Source organism: Pelecanus crispus, chromosome 2, assembly GCF_030463565.1.
Source record: "Pelecanus crispus isolate bPelCri1 chromosome 2, bPelCri1.pri, whole genome shotgun sequence".
Taxonomy (NCBI): domain Eukaryota; kingdom Metazoa; phylum Chordata; class Aves; order Pelecaniformes; family Pelecanidae; genus Pelecanus; species Pelecanus crispus.
Window position 1 is genome coordinate 166,755,543 of NC_134644.1, and position 24,589 is coordinate 166,780,131.

The 24,589-nt window shown below is 41.7% G+C and overlaps 1 protein-coding gene across 1 annotated transcript in view; it reads left to right on the forward strand.

Annotated features, from left to right (window-relative positions):
• TG (thyroglobulin) overlaps positions 1 to 24,589 on the forward strand; it is a 167,469-nt gene that overhangs the window by 73,928 nt on the left and 68,952 nt on the right. The window contains exons 36-41 of the mRNA XM_075705217.1: positions 2,622 to 2,756; positions 3,975 to 4,139; positions 6,023 to 6,245; positions 10,496 to 10,589; positions 15,342 to 15,501; positions 22,070 to 22,269. Of these exons, the coding sequence (XP_075561332.1) occupies positions 2,622 to 2,756; positions 3,975 to 4,139; positions 6,023 to 6,245; positions 10,496 to 10,589; positions 15,342 to 15,501; positions 22,070 to 22,269 (977 nt within the window). The remainder of the gene's footprint in view (positions 1 to 2,621; positions 2,757 to 3,974; positions 4,140 to 6,022; positions 6,246 to 10,495; positions 10,590 to 15,341; positions 15,502 to 22,069; positions 22,270 to 24,589) is intronic.

The window sequence follows — 24,589 nt, forward strand, 5'->3', positions numbered from 1 at the left end:
GGAATCCAGACAAGGCTCTTTTTTTAAAGAACCACAGCTAGTAATTTGAAGCTTTATTTCTAAACCTAGAGAGATTACTTGTTCCAGTAGTAGGACCTCAGTTACTAGTACTGTACAAAGTGCAAGATGGCAACACTGCTCTTACGTAAAAACAAAGTTTAAGTCATACTGATAAGAAAAAAAAAAATCTTTTCTTATTCATGTTTTCAGAAAAAAGAGTTAAGAAATAATTGAAAACATAAACTGACAAGATATAATCTGGAAAAGTAAGACAAGGGGGATCTAGTAGTGCAGGCAGATAAACTCTGGAGGGGATGTAATGGTTAAGTCTCCATCACTTAGAGAGTTGATTTCTATTTTTAAGTATATTTCTAAATATATGCCACAAACTGTCACCCTACATGTAGAGGCTAAAATTTTCTAACATGTATCATGTAACAGGTCATATTAGATGATTTTAGAATAGAGAAACCATTGAAAATATGAAATGTAGTAATTTCCATATGACTAAAATCACTGTTCCTCTAAAATAATTGAATACTCAGTGCTTAAGGGGAAGAAAAAATTAAGTGCAGTGGGTCTGTTGCACAAGTCAAGCTGTGGTTGCAGGGACATTGCTTCCTTACTAGGAAGACTCCCTCTGAATATAGTGCTGCTGCTGACTTTGCTACTCTGCAATATTAAGTAAGCTTGTGGTCTTTAACATATAACAGTGCAATATCAAATTAACATTCATTTCCACTTAGCTGTAGACTTTCAGCCTATATCTCTTAGAAGAGTTGCTCCCAAATATAACAGGAATAGAATGATTTTGAAGTGGTTGAAAAGGACCCATGGGACCCAGTGCTGCTTTCTTGCCTCTAGTTCACAGCCTTGAACAAGGGCTGGGCTGTTTGGGAAGGTATATGGAGTACAGTAGGTCGGTTCATCACTCTATTAGATGTTTTCTTCAGCAAGGGTGAGAGCAAAGGAGCTAGCACTAAGGTAAGAGCCTTGGCAATGGCGGTAGCACATCAGTTTTTTTCAGCTTGTCCTCTGGGAGATAACCCATGCTTGAGGTTTACACATCTTGGGAAAGATTTACCTTGTGAAAGCAAAGACTTTTAGCATCAGCATAGAGCCCTGGGTTGTGGCAGTTACGCTGTATTGTCATGAATTATTTGGAATAAAATAATTTTGAAATCTAATTTAGTCATTGCTATTCTCTGCCTATTTGCTCAAGGAATGATGCAACCAGGCTAGTCTGTGGTCTGTTTTGGGGCTTGGGTTCTCATCAACTGAACAAGTATGTCAACACCAGGATTTCCAAGTTGCAGGGAGGGCATGCCACAGCCCTGTTTGTATGAACTCCAGACCTCAGCTTCAGATTTGATGTTCAGTGGTATGGTTACAGCTATCTTTCCCTCCTCACAAGGAGGGGAAGGAAGGAAACTTTGGCCCCCTTTGCTAGTCACCCATTTCTCAGAAGACTAAAAGAACTCTTTAATGAAATGAACTGTCACAACATTTGCACCTGTGTGGTAAATGAACTCAAGCAACAGGGCAAGATCTGCTCACCAGGAATAGCAAGGCAACAGCTGACTCGGATCTGTCCTCACCCTACAATTACGCGGAGAGGGTAATGCCAGCCTCCTGTTTAGGACTCGATGGCCACAGCAGGGCCCTTTTGCTTTTAAAACATATTGAACTGTTGAAAGGAACTAAAATAATTAAAGGCCCATTCTTTCCCAAGGCTTCTTTTTTGACTTCTGTGTGCCAAATTGAGAGCCTGTAGATATTTTTATCTGTTCATGTATGAGAAAGGAATGTTTGTGGCATTTTTTTTAAATCCACTGTGAGACAGAAGAATAATTCTTGATGAATACTAGAGTCAGTATGTATGTGTATATATATGTTCACACATGTACATGCATGTGTACATGTATATATGTAAATATATATGTTTGTATATATTTGTAAATACACATGTGTATATATACACATGTGTATATATACATATGAAATAGAATTAAATCTTAATTATTTAGCAGTTACGTAACATTAGAACAGTTCATAGACTTTCATGTAATTCTGTCCATGAAATCAAATTAAAATAATCCTTGTGACCTTTAAAAAAAAAAGTCTGTAAATCTGTGAAAATTGCATTGTGCTTCTGTGGGAGTTCGGTCGATTGCTTGTAAGGGAAGTGAAGGTTCTGGGAGTGCTCAGTCACATTCAGGATCCGTACTTGCTTTCCATGGAGTTAGTGAATGTACCTGCTCAGGAACTCATGTGGAAGCATAATGACCCGTGTCCTTTAATGTAATTAGGCCTGTTCAGAAAGCTTTTATTTAAATCAGTTGGATTTACATGGAAACCTGGATGGAGCTGCTCCCGATTTACCTCTTTATTAACTGAATACCATTGTAAACCTAGTTGTACATGACCTCTGAAGATGGCACTGGACCCTCTAGTCAACCAGAAACCTTTGAATATTATATTTCATTTATTCCAAGTTGATACAAAGGAAGGTGAAAGTCTTTCATTGGGGAACTCCCCAGTGCTTATACTTCTATATTATTTTCCTCTGAAGTTTTACTGATTCTTCTAGTTATATTATTTTTGTATGGTTCATTTTGTAGAGTATTCAGATATATGGCAACCCTTAAATGTATCCTCTGTTCTCATGGATTCATCCATCTCAAACTTTGAAGTTGTGCAAGTTAGTAGAGATATATCGAATGACTTCTTCACTGCTAGAGACTTCTGTCTATCCGGTAAGAAATAGTTATTCATAGCTTTACACTAAGTACTGGCTTGTGGTCCTGAAAAATCAAGAACAGCTCTCCGCCCTCTTCTGACAAAGACACACTGATTTTACTTATTTTTAAAGACTACCCCAGTGTTTCTGAATTTGAGACAAGGGACCTGAAATAGTTTTCCTAATGAAAGATACAATAGACAAAAAATGCCATACAGGGTTTACATAATTTTGACACCTCTTGGGTGCAGAGATCTCTTGCTTCTCCAGGCATTGTACAACTTGGAAAATATTGTAGCGAAATAGTTCAAGGAATGATGTCATTATTTTCTAAAGAACAGTTAAGAGAAGCTCATTGAGTGACACAGATGGTAGAGCCACCTACCATTATCTAAACTAACCTGTAGCTGTGGTGAGTGAGAGCAGGTTAACTTTAACTGAGAGCTGGGATGAAGCAGGGGTTGGGCTGTAGTAACAACAAAAGGAACTGCTTTAATCAATAGCCAGATTAGACAGCAAAGAGTCCTTTAACTTCACATGACTGGCAAATCCTCAGTGCTACAGAGTGGTAGAAATAAGGAAAAGTTCTCACATACTGCAGAAGATGGTCCTCGGAATGGTCCCACTTTTTGCAGTAGATGGTCCTCACCTTATGAGGGTGAGCAGTGTAACTTACTGGTTTTTCCTTTTCCTGTAACTGTTTGAAGGAGCCTTTCTAAAGGAAAAGTGTTGGATACCCACTTCTGAGTACAAACTGGGATGAGTGAGAGGATCACTTTTCTTATTCTGAAACCTTTCCCTGGGGCTCCCTGGGGACTGTTTGAATTCAGCTGAGATCCTCAGTACTTTGTTAGAAGAAGTTTTCTCCTCCTAATACCTGTGATACCAGTTCTCTTGCCGTATTGCTCCATTTTAAAGCCAATATAACCTTTTGTCCTTTGGCTATTTTGGAGAATGTTCCGGGAATCTGAGGACATTTATGTTCCGGGAATCTGAGGACATTTATATCCCATTATTCTGCTTTAGAGCTGCTTCTTATCCTTTTTGCTTGACCTGTTGTAGAATCATAGAATCGTTTACGTTGGAAAAGACCTTTAAGATCATCCAGTCCAACCACTAATCCAGTCCAACCATTGTAAAACCTTTCTTTTAAGCATCTTATAACAATGTCATACAAATCACTTGGAGAATACATTTTTTCACCTGCTCTTTTTCTTCACGTTTCACCTCACAGCTTGTTCAAAGAACCAGTCATGTACAGTGGTTACGCTGGAAATCCAGCCTTCAGCAGTAAGATGCCTTTTCTACCCTGACACGCAGATATGCACACATGGCCTGCAAGGACACAGCTGCCGGGTTTTACTCAAAGAGCCAGCTACATTTATCTATAGGAGACAAGGTAAGAGCAGGTTAAGGCTGTGGAGGAAGAAACTCAACTGTGGTGGACCGTGCACAATTCTTGTGAGTGGAAGAGTGATGAAATCCTCATTAGACATAAAGCAATATGGATGTCTCCTAGACAATTGTCTATTGCTGTTTCAGTGGAGTTACAGCCAGGTGGGATGGGAAAAGTCCCCAAATACTTCATATAAAAATGCATGAAATCATAGTGTTACCATCTAGTGCTGAAACAGGTATAATAAAGGAAGTCTAGTCTATGAAAGATGTTTTAGAAAGTGCAGAATGGTAAGAACAAACAAACAAAAAAAACAGTAATGAAAGTCCAGCTCCTTCCTTTTCATCTGCAGAAGATGTTTCTATATGTTCTTCCATTTAAACTCTGAGAATAACACAAAGGCGTGTTGAAAACCCGCTGTCAATTGACAATCGTAAGGACCATCTCTGGAGAAAACAAACAAACAAAAACAAATAAAAAAACCTAAACAAAGGTGAACTAATATTTTTAAAAAGTGAAAATTACTTGAGAGAAATGGAAGTTGTGTTGACAGGTAAAAATTCTATTGTTTGGCTATGGACTTATTTGTAACTGTAAGTTTTGTTGTTTTTTTCCCTTGATTTTAAAAGAGACTGCTTTCTTTTTGTGTAATACTGATTGTTTCTTTTATTAATAGTAATTAGAAACCAGATAACAGTAAGGGGAAAGAGAAGAAATTTTCCTTTTCTCTTCACTGAAATTTCTGTGAAGAATTGACAAATCAATGAGGACCTTCTAGGTTGAAACTTGATGAGAGAAAAAGGGGTTTGTCATTGTCAAGTGAAGCAAAATCACAGACTGAGACATAAAAGCTAGACTTGTGTGTTTTTATATTTATGTACAGTTTTGGTTTTAGTCATGTGACTTAGAATTTGGTTCCTGCCTGTCAAATACATTATTTTAGGAGAGAAATAGTACGAGGTATCACTTAGCTCTGTTTTAAAGCAAAATATTATTGAAAAACCTCTTCTTTGGATAGATAGCCAATGATTCAGATAATCCTTATATAAAAAAAACCAATGTGGATCAAACTATAACCCCCCTAATATTTCATCATTTTCTGCACGCAAAAAATAAATTCTGATAGCAATTATGTTTGATCTAAAATGTACATACGGGCATAAGTTCTGTGGAAAAAAATGGCAGTATTCACAGTAAAGTGTAAGGCAAGAGATGGTGATGAAGGCCCTCTGGTACCCTATGCTCTTGCATTCCCTTCTCTGGCATTTAGAAGGCACACATATGCCTGACTTAAAGTGAATGCTTGCACTCATGATTCCCACTCCAAGAACAGCAGTCCCTACACAGGACTGTAGGGAATTTGGACATGGGTTGTGCTCATTGCCCTCTGTTGAAGCTCTTCCATCTTGCATGATGAAACAGCTACTGGAAAGGGGACTGAAGTGCAAGTCTTTCCTGGTGAGCCCAAACCAATGAGCTGTGTGGTTAACTTTCCTCTCTCTGACTCGCTATAAATGTTTAAAAGTTTAACATTGTGCTTTTTAGAGCTGTTGGGGTGGGGTGGAAATCTGAGAAAATCTCTCTCCCTTTTTGTAGAAATGCTCAGATTTATAGTCTAATGTGATGTCTGATCTGGAAGAAATGTTTGAGTAAGGGTTTGGAAAGTTAAATGTTCATATCCAGCAGCTAACATCTAGCATAGCATGAAGTATTTTATAGGGAGGGAATAATACAACTTTATCTATGTTTCCTTTAAAGAAGTGAATTAGGCACTTAACAGTTTAAAATTAAGGGAAATGGTTTTAATTTTCATTTCTGAAGTGGTACTAACTTGAAAAAGCAAATTATTTTTCCTCTGTTCCTCCCCACCACCCCCCCCCCAATAGATTTATTCCTGCCCATTTCTGAATCAGATTTAACCCCATCTGTGCACATCCCATCCCATGGAGATCTGATGGGCAAATCCCAGGTGATCCGTGTTGGCTCAGAGTGGAGAAATATCAGCCAGTTCCTGGGCATCCCATATGCTGCACCTCCCCTTGCAGAGAGACGCTTCAGTCCTCCAGAGCCGTTTGCTTGGGTGGAAACCTGGAATGCTACTGTGGCTCGGTAAGAAAACCCTTTGATCATCTGCAGAAGCACTTGTTCCATCCAGGTGTATGAAAGTAGCTGGACTGATGACCATGATATTCATGTCCTTTCTTGCAAAAGAACCTATAGGGTATAGATTAATACAAATTTGGGACTTTGTTTAGCAAAAATAATAATTTATCCATCTATATGTTAATCATAGAATCATAGAATCGTCTAGGTTGGAAAAGACCTTTAAGATCATCCAGTCCAACCATTAACCTACACTACCAAGCCCACCTAAACCAATCAAGGGTAGACTAGACTAAACCATGTCCCGAAGTGCCACATCTACCCGTTTTTTGAACACTTCCAGGGATGGTGACTCCACCACCTCTCTGGGCAGGCTCTTCCAATGCTTGACTACCCTTTCTGTGAAGAAATGTTTCCTAATTTCCAGCCTAAACCTCCCCTGGTGCAGCTTGAGCCCATTTCCTCTTGTCCTATCGCTAGCTACATGGGAGAAGAGACCAACACCCACCTCACTACTACCTCCTTTCAGGTAGTTGTAGAGAGCGATAAGGTCTCCCCTCAGCCTCCTCTTCTCCAGGCTAAACAACCCCAGTTCCCTCAGCCGCTCCTCATAAGGCCTGTGCTCCAGACCCTTCACCAGCTTCGTTGCCCTTCTCTAGACACGCTCCAGCACCTCAATGTCTTTCTTGTAGCGAGGGGCCCAAAACTGGACACAGTATTCCAGGTGCAGCCTCACCAGCGCCGAGTACAGGGGGACAATCACCTCCCTGCTCCTGCTGGCCACAGCATTCCTGATACAAGCCAGGATGCATGGCAAGCACAAGAAAAAAGGCAGATTACAGTACATTGCCTTGAATCTATGCATAACTCCCCACCGACTGTCTGCTGTCAATCCATTTTCATTCTCAGTATTTATACAGGTATTTATACTATTTATAGAAATACATTTTGCTCCTGCTGAGCCATAAATTTGTAGAGTATTTAATCAAACAGGGGTGCTTTAATGCTGATGTAACCAGAAGCTGTGGGCATCATATAGAAATTCTCTGCCTACTAGTGTCTAGGAGATCAGGCTGAAGGACCCAGATAGTCTTTTCTGTCCAAAAACTATTAAAAGGCAAATACTTGCTAAATGGCTTGGACAGAAGTACAGAAGTTATAAACATTTTAAGTAATGTCTTAAGAGGAAATGAGTGCTAGGAACTGTATTAGCAGATGGGCTAAATTTCTCTTAAGTCCCTATATCTAATTTTTCCTGTTGGCTGGCCCTGGCTCTCCAGGGCTGTACAGACATCACTGTTTGGTGCATTTAGGTTGGACATAGCCTTTGCGTGCATGTTTGTGTTTCTTTTAGTCTTACAATATGAATCTTAACTTTGTTGTATGGGGGAACCAAAATGATAGATTGCGAATGTGTGTTTCTTAAAGAAAAGAGGGTTTAGGTGACACTACTTAGTATATCTGTGTTGTGGAACATTAGGACAGTGGATTTCTTTTTTAAAAAACCCACAGCAAATAGAAATGCAGCAACAACAAGAAAGAACATATGAAAGTGGAGTGGTTTTTATAGGGTCTCTCTCACAGTGCATCCCTCCTCCACATAATACAAAGCAAACTACAGAGCACACAAAACCCATCTGAGTGAGCCACGCTGCACATGGACACAGGAAGTTGATACAGGAAAGCTGGTACCCGATCATGTTCCTATCAATAAAAAGCAGACTGTTTTGTGGCAGACATGAGGAGCTGCAAGAAAAAAAAGAAAATGATAGAGACAAGAAACAGGAGATTGAAGGTGAAGAAGTCAAAAGGAGAGTCTGGTGGAAGGACTCGGTGAACTTTCTCTGGAGGGAAGAAATCAGAGCCGAGAGCTGAGGTTTAGTGACCCAAGAGCTTCCAAGGCAGCTAATATGGACCTGAGGTCTGTTGAGATCCTGCGTTATCCTTCCAGCCATGGCTGCCATGCAGTCCTGTCACTGGGGGAGTGGTCCTCATGTATTTAGTGACGAACTACTTGAGCTAGCTGATCTGGCCAAGAGCTTACATGGTTAAGGAAATGATAGATTTTGCAAGGGAGCTGTGAGGATGGCACCCTGCAGGCCTGACATGAATCACCAGCTACTTGGAAACACACCCTGAGGCTACAGTTTTAGAGACCTATCAGCTATGTGGAAGCTGTTTGTCCCTCCATTACTCAGGATTTGTCTCCAGAGGTTTCTAGGGAAGCCTGTGACGAACTGAGCGAAAAGAGGTGCAGCGTTGTCTTGAGAAGTTGAAAGAGCATCTGGCCTTTAGTGGTCTCATCCTTCAGGTTGCACCTGAGTTGTGGAGGTGTTAACAGCATAACCACAGAAGCCATGCAGCCTCATGTGTGTTGGAGGGATCTGGTGAGACGTGGATTTTTGTTTCCTCAGGTGCACAGTGATGTTAGGTTGACACACACACCATCAGCTCTTTGTGTCCGCAGCCACAACGTGGTGTCTGCTAGGACTTTGGTAAGAGCCACCTGCCTGTGTGGTCTCTCTTTGAAGACCTGGTGTTGCAATGAGCAGCCTGGCTGAGATTTTCAAAGCAGTTTAGGGACCTTAGTTAATCTGCTCCTATCTTTTGAATTCTTAGTGCTTCCTTAGACCAATGAAGAACTTGGCTGTTATCTTCTATTATTCATTTAAGGTTAAAAAAAAATTCTTTGAGCTTAGCACCATGGAGGTGCACTTGGAGAATCAGGGGGACCTCACTATGTGTGTACAGGCAGTGTTGACATCTATATTTTTTAGGACTCTATATTGGTGTTGTGCAATATTTGTATGTAAGAAATTCACATTAGTACAGTGACATTACTGACGGAAGATAAATGTTTATTTATCAGCCTGGACCTGATAAAAGACTTTAAAAAAAACCCAAACCAAACAAACCCAACCAAAAAACCTGTTGGGGTCTCCAGCTGCTGGAGGAGCTGTGGACTTGCCTCAGCAGGTGGCAGCCTTTCCCCAGAGTCAGTCCCGTCATAAGGAGATCCTGGGAGCTGGAGGTGCTGGGAATCTTAATGAGTCTCTAAAAAAAAAAGGAAAAAATAAAAATAGCCATGAGCACAGGTGATGATTCCTGCCGCCCTGTCGAAAGCTGTACGATTAATAGCGTTAGACCTGTTGTCCTGGCTGGGTTCTTAGCTGGGAATTTGTATTTTGTCTGCCTAAAATGGCTTTTGCAGTTTGGTTGGAGATGATGTGCTACTCTACATCAGTGTGAAAGCTATTAAGTGGTACCACCATCCTAGGAACCTCCCTTATGGAAAGACTTAGTAGAATTGCATTAAAGCTGGTTCTTTTCCTTGGAGTTTTCTATTAAATTCTTCACACCTTCAGCATAAAATTTTACAAGGGCATTAAAAATGATAATTTAGAAATAATTCTCTGAGATATTACTGTCTTTTCCATAGCCTCTTTTGGCTTCTTCCCTAATAACTTGTGATGCTTTTCCATAACTTATGTGATATAAATATGGCTGTGAAGTAGAAGGAACTCTTCAAAATAGCTTATATCTGAACTGCAAAAGTCATCCACTTGATTCTTGTTGTGGAGAGAGCTCGAGCATATGAATCTCATACAGATGATAGCCAGAAAATTATTTTCTGTACGTGGCTGGCTGGCTGAATTCCTATTGAAAGGTTGCTTTTAACATTGCTGGGCACTGCTAACAGTCTGCTATGATGCTTAGAACAAACAGATTTTAAAAATGCATTAAAATTTTAAACTTACCATATTTTCCCACAGACTATTAGAAATTAAAATAAATATACATAAATGTAGCCCACAGACTATTAGGAATTAAAATAAATAACTGGCATTTCAGCAAAAGAGTGGATAACCCAGATGTGCAGGTGATAGCAGAGGGAGACCTGTGCCTGAGACCCCCAGTCCTGCTCCCCTTACATCGTGTGCTAATTTTGTGCAGTTTATGTAAAGTGTGAGTTTTCTGAAGGCTTATTTTCAAGTTCTGATTTTTTTTAAGCTGAGGCTGGCTTTCTGAGGGAAGGCTTCTAGACATGAAAATACAATGTGTTTTTTGCATTCGTGTATATGTATACAAACCCACATACTTCTTACTAAGATTTAGGTGGACATAGTTTTAAATGTGATTGAGATCTACAGATTTAAAGATGTTACAAAATTAATGCATCAAAATATAAGGAAATAGCAGCAGTGGAAAAAGAGTACAAGCCTTTTTATTGTAATTTTCTCAATCTGTGTCTCTAGGGCAGCTTGTTGGCAGCCAGGAGATGGAGAGGCCCCGTCATACTCTGTCAGTGAAGACTGCCTATATCTGAATGTCTTTGTTCCTGCCACCACTGTAAGTAGGGGACGAGTCAAATTTTTTTGTAGCTGAGCACTGTCTCTTTTCAAAGTACTTTTAATTGGCATGAATGATTGTTTTTCATGCGGCGTTCACAAAGCCCTGCAAGGTTACATTAGGCACTCTCTAGTTTTTACTGGTGCAAGAGCCCTATGGGCTTTCAGTGAGCTGTGTTTGGGTAACTAGGAAGGTAGCAAATTAAAAAGCTACAAATAAGAGCGAGACAAAGAGGGAAAGAAAACACAAGAAGAAGGTGGCAGCAAAGGAAGAGAAATTAAAGACAGAAATGGCAGTATCCCTGAAATGATACCATTTGTCCAGGAGACGATAATGCAATACCTTACATCACATCGACACTTACCACCAGTCGAGCAGCAGCAGATGGGTTTTTTTCACCCTCATCTTTACTCTTCCCCTGTTGACATCCATGGGAGCTCTGTTGAAGAATGAGGGTAGCAAGCAATGCTAGATTTGTGCCCAGCTCACAGAGCATAAAAATAGATGTTTTAAAGATGACTGGGCCAATGGTACAATCTGAGAAATTGTCATTTGAAAGCTCTTGAATTTCTCATTCTAAACAGATATAAAAGTTAAAGCCAAGCTTAGATGACTGGCCAAACCCCTGGGGGGCTAGGGATAAAGACACTGAATAACATGTGAATCCCATTGAAAAGTGGACCCAGAGCACAGCAAAAGAGTTTTTCTTTCCACAATACTGGTAATTTTCAGAAGGTGGCGGTGGTTATAATAGAAATTTATGAGTCTGTCATACTGCATGTCTGGAAAGAGCTGATCTAGCTATCTGACAGCAGCACACACAGTCCCTTGCAGGTCCTTTTAATCACCAGAAAGACCGGCAGTCTGTTTTCTCCCTGCAGCATCAGACTGTCATTTTGCCTTGAATGCAGTCATTGCTTATTGAAAACATCGGGTCACTGTCCCAGGCAGTTTGCCATCTCTGCCTAAGTGCTGCTTTCAAGATAGTTTATTTGCAAGCATTGTATTTCTACCATCTGATACACTAAACTGGCTTGTCTTTTCTCCTTAGCAGTACTGAGAACTGAATCCATCCTGTCTTTTGTAGAGGTATAAGGTAGAAGTAGGTCCAGTCAAGTCAATCAGTTTCACATGCATAAGTCTAGCCCAAGAGAGAACCAAAACTTCTGTTTTTGCAGAAGTAACTGGGAGCAGAAAGCATGGCATTTTCCTGTTTCTTTTTGTGGCAAGCTCTATTTTTTACTCACATGCAGAAAGCTATAGTTATATATTTTTAGCCTACGGAAAGTTAAATTAACTAGTAAATCCTGAATATAAAAACTCCTGGAGTGCAGTGAATGCAGAGGCTGTTCAGGAGCATTTTGAGCCTCAACAAGAGCACGGTGCAGGGACTGCTGCCTGCCACCAAAGGACTCTTTAAGTGTCAAGCAGTGAAGAAGGTGAATGACATCACCTCATTTTGCCTCCATAGCTACGTGTACCACATTACCCTCCAAATAAAACTGGCACTTCTGAGAGACTTTTTTCCACTTATAACCATCACCACCTGTCACACTAGCAAAGCAAAGCTGTGCTCCAGCTTGATTTCCGAAGGGTTCAAATGTAAGATCAAGAGTTGAAACTCTCCACTAAATAAGAATAGAAAGTGTACCCTCTCTCCTCTTCTCCCATCCCCTGTATGTGTTATTCCCATCCTTATCACATCATCCCTGCTGCATTCAATTCTTTACAGAGCCATACCATACAGTAGTAAAAGCACTTGAAGCTGCCTAGCTTGGTAGAGTTTAAATCTATCCCTGCCAAGTAGCTCATCAAGTATTTTACGGGCGGATGGAGAAGATGGTTCTGCATATTATAAAGCCTTTCAGACTTGCAGCTGGCTTGCAGCTTCCTGGTGGATGCTGAACTTCTCTCCCCTTTGAGGGTTTGCACATGGAACCTAAACCCCTACAAGTGTGAGACCATGGTGGAGCTGCTGGGCTACCCAGAAGGTATCCCCCCACTAGCTAAGCCAGGGAGCCATCTGACCATGTCCCAGCTGGAAAGTCTTTGCACAGACTTTACACCTCAAAGTGCGATTGCGTTTTGTTGCTAAGTATGGAGCAAAACCCTGCACTGGGCAGTAGCCACGTGGCAGCTGTGGCTTGTCTGCAGGGAATGTGCTGGCCCCACTCTGCCTGGCATTGCCCCATGTGTGCCCCACCGCATCCTGGCGTTGACGCTGGCAGTGCTGCATCTCAGCCTGGTACCAAGTGGTGGTGGGCGAAGAGACTGGCTCCAGCAGGCTTTGGTTAAGGTCTTGCATTACTTCTGCCTCACAGATTTAATTGCAGCGGTTGGCTGAATCTGGCTGAGAACAAGGCTTGGGGGAAATTCACTTAGATTCAAAATAAATTATCCAGCAGATGATGTATAGTAAAAAATTAGTTGGCTACCAAATATATATATATATAGGTAGATAGGTCAAATGAAATATCTCATATTGTCAGGCACAGTTCAATTACAGCATGAAAATAATTGTGCTATGCTGTTAAAATGGCTAACAAGAAATAGGAAGGCAATTTTATTAAACAGCCCTCATCTAAAATGCCCAAATCCATGAGCTCTGACACTGAAATCCCTTGGGAGTAAACCTCAAATTATTTTTCATGATAGTTCACCTTCACATTGGAGAGGGATCTGTCATTGCTTAATGCAGACTAGAAATGGGAATGCTACCTCCAGACACTTGGCACTAGGCACAGCCCTGGTGCTAAATCTTCACCCGAATTGCTCCATGTCTGTTACAGCAGGCTTTGTTTTGCCATTTCTAACTTTTATCTCTAGTCTTTGCCTTTCTTAAGCTTTTCATCTCTAGAGCATTGTGTAAGGTCACTCAGCATAACGTAATATACAACTTACAGGGCAGATGGAGGTCATGGTGCTACGCAGGCTATAGACAAGTGGGAAATGCCTACTTGGAACCATGCTGAGCTGAGGGGATGGAGCGGGCTAAACATCATGTTTAATATCATTTTAACTGACATGGCTTGATGTGGTTGTATTTTAGAATGAATTTCCATGTGAAAACAGATTCTTTCAGTTTTTTCTTTGCCCCATCTCTCTGTCTGTGCTGCATGTGGTGCAGAAATGGGAACCAGGAGCAAGGCACTGTGAATTAGGCAATTTCTATTCAGGAGCAGAAGTTCCTGAGAAAGAGCAGCATGTTTCAGTGCTTGCAATTTCTGGGGTTTTCTTGGTAACATTGTTGCGTTCACAAGAAACCTCTGAAGTGATTCTACAGATAGATAAGTGAGGAGTGCACATGATCATGACAAATTAAGGGCAGCTGAGGGGATTTTGCCTCCTATCCTGTAATTTTTCCAGGAGGCTGCAACCATCACTTCTCTGCTGCTTCTCCCGTACAGCCAGTTGCGTTTTTGCTGGAGACATCCTTTGCCAGAGCAGATGGGACTGCTGTGTTTAGCTAAACTCCATCCAGAAAATAACAGCAACAGAGCCCAATGCCCTCTAGCTGCAGAGAAAAACAAATCTCAGATGTACTTTGATGTTGCTGCAGGGGCCACCAGCCCTTCTTTGAAAAACACCAGCAGTTGCCAAAGCAGAAAGCAGGACGGGTGGGTTGGGCTGACCCACTGTTAAGCAGAAAAGAGAGGAGCCTCCTTCAGGATAGTCCAAAAGTGGGCAATCAGGGATGAAAGTGCTGAAAGGAAAATTGATGTTACACTTCAAAAAAAACTTTTTCGCATTGGAGCACTTTATTCTAGTTTTTGCAGCAGGAAGGGAAAAAAAAAAGCAAAAAACTAAACAAAACCCCTCCATATTTCACTGGTATTTCTTCTGAGTGTCATCTTGACAGAGCTGTAATCTGCTGGTAAATGCTGAGGTCTCCTGGGGCAGTTCTGCTTTTGTGCTGCTCATGCAGCAGCAGCCTGGCTGCAGCCCTGCTATGTGTACAAAGAGGGTCTACACAGTCGGGGTGCTGCTTTGGGAAAAAGCCTTCATTTCCGAGTAAAATCATGTGGCTCTGCAAGGAGTGCTCACACGGGCAGCAGCCCACCATAGCTCCTTCCCATGCCGGCACTCCTGCTGGGCTCTCTTGGGGCAGACACCCTCTGTGCTTCACGAGAGGTGAGTGTCGCCCATGCAGAGACAAAGTGGTCTCTGCAGGGCCCTTCTATATATCTAGTGGGGGAAAACCTCCATGGGGATTGAAGGAGCAATGAGGAGCTCTTGTCAAGTGACATTTTTGAGGCTAGGCAGTGTTTAAATGCTGAAGACCTGAGAGTAGGAAGCAGCCCTGCACAGCTATTGAGTTAGTCCTGCTCAAGATGTAGCCATCCAACAGGCCTTTTCTTTCTCCTGCTTCCCACTTGTTTGAACTTATCCTGCGTGTTTGTGTAAAGCAGACACATTACAGCAAAGACGAGCCCACCACATGCTCAATGACCAAGTCAGCAGGATGGGTCTGCCTTGAGCTAACCTGGTAGAGTTGTTGGCTGGTGGAACATAGTGGTGCCACTAAATCTTCTTTATACTGGTCATAGTGTCCTCTTTAATAGTATATAGGTCACTGTGGGCAATTTAGCTCTAGAATTTCAGACAGATGGCCAGGTAACCCCTCATTATGGTCACTGTTAAAGAGCTATGAATGGCTTAGATAATGTTAATGGGGAAGATGCTTGTGTTCTCATCAGTGACGTACAAAAGCAGTTGGCTACAGGAATATTAACCTGGTTGTTGTCACAGCAGGTCAAAAACATGTCAGTGTTGCTGTTCTTCCACAACGGAGGGAGTTACAATGCTGAGGTGGGAAAGACAACCATAGATGGATCATACCTAGCTGCCATCAGTAATGTCATTGTTGTGACGGCAAACTACCGGGTTGGTGTTTTTGGCTTCTTTAGTACTGGTAAGTCATGGGTTTCTAGAACAAACACAACTATGGGATAAATTGCATTCTGTAACGCTTCTGTTTCTATTTTTTAAATTTTTTTTTTAATGGAAAGTTATTTTTTAATTTGAGAAATCTGTATCTTTCAATGATTTTTTTTTTGGGGGGGAAAGGGACAAGAAATGGTGGGGATTTGTCCTGAAGAGAGAGGGGAGAGGCTGGAGGCAAAGGGACAAGAGGGTGGAGGCAAAGGGACAAGAACAAACAAACCCCAAGCATCTGTGTTAAAGCACTGGCTAGACTTCTGTTTGCAGCTGAAACTGTGGATATTGGGTTTTGCAGGGACACACAAAGATAGGTTAGGCATTAAAATTCCTGCTAGTTTCAGTGGTCTGTCATTGTGGATATGGTTTTCAATGTCTCCGTCTTCCAGCTGTTCCATCCATAAAATTTTGCTAATGCTCAATTTTGCCTGTGTCAGAGACAGAGAGGGATTACTGCAGGTTAATGGCAAGAAGGCCATGAAAGTATGAAAAGTATAGCACAAAGATAGGTGGTTTGTTCCTCAGTAATTCAGCCTGACTTATCCTCTGAAGGACTTGGCATGTGTAATTTGAATTCTGTTAGCCCATTTTACTGTCCTGGACATGACTGCATGTCCACATGTTCCGTGCTTGCATCCCTTCCCCACATGCTAGTGTAAAGGATGCTTTTGCTCTCCTATTGCCTCCTAATACCAATTGGCATTAAAATTTCTACAAATTCCCATTACATACAGGATTTTATCTTGTGCAAAGAGGCACGTATGCATGAAAACACACATTCGCATCTCCCTAAACCTTTGTGGTAGTGCCATCTGGTCTTTGGGATTGCTTTTTTCATTTTGCCTTTTATTAGATTTGCCTGCTTAAGCAAGTAGGGAACATTTTTTCTTTTTACCATCTTTCAGTTCTGTCTGGGGCAGGGGAACTTAAGGTAGAGAGCCATGGAGAGAAAATGCAACAATTGCAAGTGGGGCTCTGGCTCCATCGGTCCGGTGGCAATCCTTGGTCTCTCTAGTGGACATTTTAGTACCTTTATAAACTTTAGGAGGTTGTATTTGCCATATTTGCAGATACCAGACCTACATACTTTGCCTTATGATTCTTTTGAGTATTTACTGCTAGTCATGCTGGGTGGATTTTGCCTAGTTTGGGGTTATAGCTGCAGCTATTGTTTATAGTTTCCCTTCTCTGTTTTACAGTTTTGTTCAAAGCTCACTCCCAGCAAAGTCTGTTTTTCATTCAGTAACTAGAGAGCTGGCACTACAATCTCCTTACTCATTTAGATATGAAGTTGGTAATAGGTATATCTGGGGAAAGAATCACTGTTTTCATCAGTGCAAACCAGATGCTTATGAAAGTGATACCGTGGCTTCATTTTGGCTAGAGCCAAATGCAGCGTGGATATGTGCTGTTCAAGCTTCCATTACGCAGCACTGCCCACACGTTACCCGCTAACCTCCTTCAGCCCTGTGAATCTCACCTAGGTTTCTTCCTAAGTGGAAACTGCTAGCTGGGCTGAATATTATATAACAGTATTTATATGATGGTCCATAATTTAGGGATGAGGATAATTCTCCAGCTTCTTTTTCATAGGGATCTGCATGCATGTCCCAAAATGTCAGTGCATGAGCTGAATGTACCGAATTTGTGTTCCTACAAACCTTCAGACAGAGGTGGTTCATTACAAGTAGGGAGTATTCAGGGGCCCTCTTCTTCTCTATTCTGTGGAGCTGTGGCCAGGGAAAAGTGCAGTCTTTCCTGACCTCTTACCCTGTGGGAAATACTTGGTGTGCATTTGGGAAAATCCTGTTGCTCCAGAGAGAACTGGAGCAAGTAGAAAAAGCTCTTTGCAAGAGTCATTGGAGCAAGCTAAGCACAACATTCATGGGAAGGCCTAAAAATTCCTTCAGTAGCACACTCCTGTCTCCTCTATGTTCCCTTTAGTCCATGTGGGTGTGATGAGATAGAATCATAGAATCATAGAATTGTTTAGGTTGGAAAAGACCTTTAAGATCATCCAGTCCAACCATTAACCCACACTACCAAGCCCACCTAAACCAATCAAGGGTAGACTAGACTAAACCATATCCCGAAGTGCCACATCTACCTGTTTTTTGAACACTTCCAGGGATGGGGACTCCACCACCTCTCTGGGCAGCCTGTTCCAATGCTTGACTACCCTTTCCGTAAAGAAATTTTTCCTAATTTCCAACCTAAACCTCCCCTGGTGCAGCTTGAGCCCATTTCCTCTCGTCCTATCACTAACTACTTGGGAGAAGAGACCAACACCCACCTCACTACAACCTCCTTTCAGGTAGTTGTAGAGAGTGATAAGGTCTCCCCTCAGCCTCCTCTTCTCCAGGATAAACAACCCCAGTTCCCTCAGCCGCTCCTCACAAGGCCTGTGCTCCAGACCCTTCACCAGCCTTGTTGCCCTTCTCTGGACACGCTCCAGCACCTCAATGTCTTTCTTGTAGTGAGGGGCCCAAAACTGGACACAGTATTCCAGGTGCAGCCTCACCAGCGCCAAGTACAGGGGAACAATCACCTCCCTGCTCCTGCTGGCCACACTATTCCTGATACAAGCCAGGATGCTGTTGGCCTTCTTGGCCGCCTGGCACACTGCTGGCTCATGTTCAGCCGGCTGTCTACCAACACCCCCAGGTCCTTTTCAGCCAGGCAGCTTTCCAGCCACTCTTCCCCAAGCCTGTAGTGTTGCATGGGGTTGTTGTGACCCAAGTGCAGGACCCGGCACTTGGCCTTGTTAAACCTCATACAGTTGCCCTCAGCCCATCGGTCCAGCCTGTCCAGGTCCCTCTGCAGAGCCATCCTACCCTCCAGCAGATTGACACTCCCACCCACTTTGGTGTCGTCTGCAAACTTACTGAGGGTGCACTCAATCCCCTCATCCAGATCATTGATAAAGATATTGAACAAGGCTGGCCCCAAAACAGAGCCCTGGGGAACACCACTCATGACTGGCTGCCAGCTGGACTTAACTCCATTTACCACTACTCTCTGGGCTCGGCCACCCAACCAGTTTTTTACCCAGCGAAGACTACGCCCGTCCAAGCCATGAGCTGCCAGCTTCCCTAGGATAGTATTGTGGGAGACGGTGTCAAAAGCTTTGCTGAAGTCCAGGTAAATGACATCCACAGCCTTTCCCTCATCCACCAGGTGGGTCACCAGGTCATAAAAGGAGATCAGGTTGGTCAAGCAGGACCTGCCTTTCATGAACCCATGCTGGCTGGGCCTGATCCCCTGGTTGATCTGCACTTGCCTGTTGAGTTCACTTGATATGAACCGTTCCATAATCTTTCCCGGCGCCGAGGTCTGGCTGACAGGCCTGTAGTTTTCCGGGTCCTCCTTCTGGCCCTTCTTGTAGATGGGCATCACATTGGCAAGCCTCCAGTCATCAGATGTGGCAGGATTGTACCAGGCTCCCTGTCAGCATGGATTTTCAGTCATACCCATTCTGGGGAACAATGCTTCCACTGCAAGATCTGTTCTTTGGTCCACCACAGGTTGGTGGAGTACCTCTGACTCCTTCTGTACATGACTAGTATCCACTGGGGATTTTCAGTGAAGCTTATCAAGCTGGGTCAAATACTATAAGGGTTTTTCTCAAGATTCAAACCAAATCCTTAATGATAATCAAGGGATGTTTCCATTCTTACTGAAAGACTTGGACAAATGCTGGTCCTTTGGAAGTTTTGCCATCAGTTTGAAAGAGGGCAGGAGCTCACCCTTAGGATTGTAGGGGAGGACACTGCAGCAGGACTGTTAGAAGGCCCTGAAGTTACAAAGAAAAGTTATGACCTTGTGAGCAATATCAATTTCATTGTCCAACTAAGCAAAGTGCTGAGTCCTCTCATGTTGACTTGTTATAAATTGCAAAACTAGAAATGAAGGAGTTAAGTGGAGATCTGGGGGCTGAAGCATAGTTAAAACAACAGATTTCCTTCTTTTTGTTTGTTTTTTTTATTGTTAGTTCTGCAGTCGGTTTGGTCTCTCATTGGCAGGGCTTTTGCAAGCAAAGAGCTCTTATTCTTCTGAGTATAAAGGATGTTATAATCCATTAATGTTGCAAAAAGTGATGCACATTCTTACTAGCGCCTTCACCTCTTGCTTTGCACCCAGGAAAGTTAAGGTGACTTGCCAGTGATATGGATGTCAAGAGTATGGAGAAGACAGCCATGTTTTTAGGCCTGATTTTTTTAAGAGTCCATGAAGTCATATAAACCAGGATGATTTTCATGCTTAAATTTAGCACTATTGTTATTCTCCAGTTTAGTAATAACAGAAATGCATATGTATGTCCTTGTTTGCTTCCTTCTGAACACTGGTTTCTTTTCATTCTCCTGTGGTCCTCAGGAATGTGATCTTTTCTTGCAAAAAGGCAGTAGGAAAGACTCCTGGCAGACACGTTTCTTTTGGTCTAATTACCGTGAATGTCTGTGCATGCATCTATTCTGCAGTGTGGTAGATTTCACAACCTGGCTGTGGGGAACTGGTTATATTTCCCTCCACAGTCTTGCTGTTTAGTATACTGGTAGTGAGGCACATTGGGTGGCTAAAACATTTACACAGATTTCACTTCCTCTGGGGAGGTCTCACAAGGCATGCAGCAAACTCTTGAAATGAGGTTTCCTTTTTAACAGCATAGACTGGGTTCATTGCTCGGTTGAGAATCACAGAATCATAGAATCGTTTAGGTTGGAAAAGACCTTTAAGATCATCCAGTCCAACCATTAACCTAACATTACCAAGTCCACACTAAAGCAATTAAGGGTGGACTAGACTAAACCATGTTCCAAAGTGCCATGTCTACCCGTTTTTTGAACGCTTCCATTTCTTTCACAAAGTCCTGCAGTATCTCAGGAAAGACATATTTTATTTGCTCCTTCAGAGCTGGCCAAAGCAGTGATGTTTTTAAGAGAAGACTGTCAGGCTCTACTCATGTTGCTCAGCACAAGTGAAATGCTTCCAGAGCATCTACAGTTGGGGAAAACCCTTTCACCATCATCCTCAGCACAGGTTTACACCACGCGGGGACCACAGCAATTTGGAACTGGTTGTGATGTGCAGAGCAAAGTAAAAAAAACCCTAGTAACTAACATAGGGGAAGTTTTTCCTCCACTGCATCACTGGTGTGGCTCAGCCTGATCATCTGAAACTATGGCTATAGGTGGAAGGTTGTAGTTTCTGGGGCCATTTAGTCCTACTGAAAAAGCACTTATAGTGATGGCTATTGTGATGCGGGTATCTGTAAGATCTGCAAGGCTATCAATAATCTGGTCTCCTTTATATTTTATTCTGCTGCTTAAATCGGTCTCTATGATATCTCAGTAATTCATTATGGTAGGCATATGGATATCTACTACAGGACGTATGCTTTCAATTGCTCTTTGCCTGAGACTGGGCTACCTGTCTACAGAGTGGCAGGTTTTTATTCCATTATCTGTTCACTTTGATTCACTACTTCCTGAGCCTACCCTTACTTTAAAATTGTACTATTTGGTCTTGGCAATGGAAGAAACAAATAGTTTCAGGTCTATTTCTATTTCTGTCTTTTCCATCTTGCCTTGATTCTTTTTTCCAAGTCTTAAATGTGGAGAATTTAAAATAATTAAAAATGAATGGCTCAGTGTGGATTAAAAAGAAGTAGACAGTGAATAATCTATTTCTTCTAATCCTTTCTTACGGACTGTGTAATAATAAATTTCTGCCTTTATGGATATAAAATTAAGCTTGCCTAGGGGTTTGCATCATTAGATACTTTCAGCATTAGTTTCTTATTAATCAAAGTACCAGTTTACCACTCGTTGGTGTTGAAAAGAAAGTAGTATTTTCAGTGGTGATACCTAAGCATAATTATTTTTCTTTTGTTTTCATGGGAGCAAAAATATGAATACATATAAATCAGATCTCTATCAGTTAGACACAGGTCAATCTCAAAGGATACATATGGAGATATTATAAATTATAAAATAATATCTGTACATGTGTAAAGAAATGCAAGATGATGCGACTTAAATGATTGGTCAGACAGGGTAAGTGTAAAAGGGATGTAGGAAACAAACAGAATTAGGTGTACACCAGGGAAACAGTTGATGATCCTTATGGGTCCCTTCCAACTTGAGGATTTGGCAAACACACTGATTTCTTGTTTACTTTTAATTCATTTTAAGATCAAGCTACTTATGTAGAAAAAGAATCTCATGGCCTGAATTTATGGATACTTGAGCCTGGATTCAAGTCTCCTGCCTTGAGGTGTCCGAATGAAGCTTAGATGTTGGTTGTTATTTTTCTGTCATCAGGACAGACACCTCCAGGGATGCCTGGTGGAGTGGTAAAAACTGAAATGGAGTCAATCTGTAAAGTGATGACCTTGGAAGAGACAAATGCAGACTTTTAAACTCTGGTATCAGTTTTGCCAAAGTTCAGCTGCAAATGGTGCTAAAATTGTAACATTTAATCAAAACTTCAAATATTTATAGTTTTATTTCTTTTCAGACCTATATATTTATTTTCCACAACAGGTTCTCCTGAGGTGAGTGGAAATGCCGGCCTTTTGGATCAACTGGCAGCTTTGAAGTGGGTGCAGCAGAACATTGCTAGCTTTGGAGGAGATCCAAGACGGGTTTCTTTAGGAGCTGACCGCGGCGGGGCAGATATTACCAGCATTCACCTGCTCACAGAGACAGCGGATATGGACCTCTTCAGGAGGGTGTTGTTGATGGTAAGTCCCATTCCTGCCACTTCAACTTCATTGTGAAAGGATGTTGTTACAGACGTGAGGATGTTGCAGTGTGTGGGTGCATCCATACCTTGGCAGCACTAATAGGGCTGTTATTGCTACAGTTATTTTTCATCTCACCTGTGACTGCTATCTCCGGGAGCTGGGTGCTTCACAAGGATGTAAGAGAGATGCTCTTTGGTGATTGATTTAGTCATAATAAGAATCTGTTTTTCATCACTGTGGTTTTTTGTGTATTATATAAATAGTCTTGTTTCGTAACTTATAGGTGCAACAGGTTAGTTTCCATTCCATAAATACGGTTGTTGATCAGCAGTTTTTAGACTCTAAAACTGATGAGCCAAACATCCGCATGTTTAAAGTATCCAATCTTTTTATCTGATCTCATGACAGATCTCATTTAAAAGAAAAAGCAAGTTTCAGAGAGAGAGTAAAAATCCGGTTACCCACAGGCTTGTTTGCTGTCAGCTCGGACCATTTTCACAGTCACTCCAAGTGATCCACATTTTTATAGCCCTTCCCATGTCAAATCTCAGGACTTTGAGATCAGTTTTGTCAGTATCGATACTGCCATTGATCTTTACAGCCTCAGATGAGAGTAGTGTGCTCTGAAATGAGCCTTAATCTTCAGTGGAGCTTCATATATCCAGTAGAAACTGTACTTGGACAAAATGATCTCTCTGCTAGCAATGTTGACTTGGAACAGTGAACAGAGGAACAAAATTCTTGGTCTGGGAAACCTAGGGCCCAATTAAATAAAATCTTGCCTTGAAAATAATGACATCTCCATTCACTACTTGTTTTTTCTTCAGCGTGCCTTTGCTCCAGGAAACGTAACTTGCCTTTTGCATCCCCACCTCTCAATAAGATTATTTTGATTGCATCATTTTAGTGGGGAAGGCAAGGGAAGTTGTTGAAAATTGCTGTTCAGTAGTTGGTTCTTTGTCATTCTCAGATAATTCCTCACACTCTTCCTAGATTTTTACTCAGCTATTGGCATAGCAGCTAATTTGCTAGTAGAGCGAGCCCTTTTCTCTCAAAGTACAGTTTCATCCTACTCTTTCTCTGAAGTCATAAACCCTTTACTGACATGGCTTAGGATGGGGCGCTGTGAAAGCTGTAACAGGATACAGCGCAATTTACCAGTTGAGCAACTGATGAAAGGGAAATGCAAGGACCTCTTTGCTTATCGTTATTTCTGGAGATTAGTTCCACATTACATCTTTTCTTTTATAAAATACAGTTTGAACTCCTCCTTTCTCCTACAGCAGGACATTGAATAATGGAAAACAGTGGCAAGTGCGATGAGCAGGCAGGTACCTCAATTCTTCTCACTAATCTAGTGTTTGTAACAACAGTTTTCTTCCTGGGACTGTGCAGACCACTGTCTTGACAAAGGATCTCCACTTATTTCAAAGTAATGTTAAGTATTTATCCTTAAAGCATCACAGTGGATTTAGTTTTCTAGTGAAATACACTGGTAAAATAAAAAGCAAGCAGTGATAGCAGTGGCTTAAAAATAGACTTTATTTTTTTTTCTAAATGAAGTGAAGCAGAATGCAACTGTTGGTTTACTCAGATTTCTCACCTAGACCTCCTGTAAAGGGATGCGTCTCGTTTTTGTTCCAAGACACCAAAATCATTGTGTACTTTTAATTTTACTGTAAAAAACGGAGGTGCACACAGACCAAGAATCATGAAACTGAGACTATATACCAGATATAGCTTTCCTGAGGGAAAATTCCATGAAGCAATACAGCTTTCCTGCAAAAGTTAGTTTTGCGCTCCATGTTTGGGTCTTTGTCATGCATAAAAAAATGATACTGTTTCTTAGCATGCAGAGAAGTGTGCTGTATGAAACTCTCTCTACAAGAAGATGTGCACCACAGCAAAATGCTTTTGAGTTTCCTATGTCTGCCCTATAATAGATTTTGTTTGGAACAGATCTGAAAAAAGATTGTACAAAATCAGTGCAAAGCTGTCATGGGGACTTTTTATAACTTACTTCATCTTTCAATACAATGATTAGAAAAAAGTAGTCTCGGTGATTATGGACTTGCTTTAAATCATTTGGACTTAATCTTTTGATTAATTCCTTTATTTACCAGTGCAATTTTGACGTAGAAGATTGGATCACTGGTGTGGATTGCCTCCATATCCTGCAGGAGGCTGTGGAGGGCAGATATGTTAGGTGTCCCCTTTAGGCATTCCCTGGTAGGTGTCAGGAGAAGAGCTCCCAGGCTTCCCCCACCCAACGCAAGGGAAGACACCAAGTCCCTCCTGGCCATGGAAACAGGTCAGC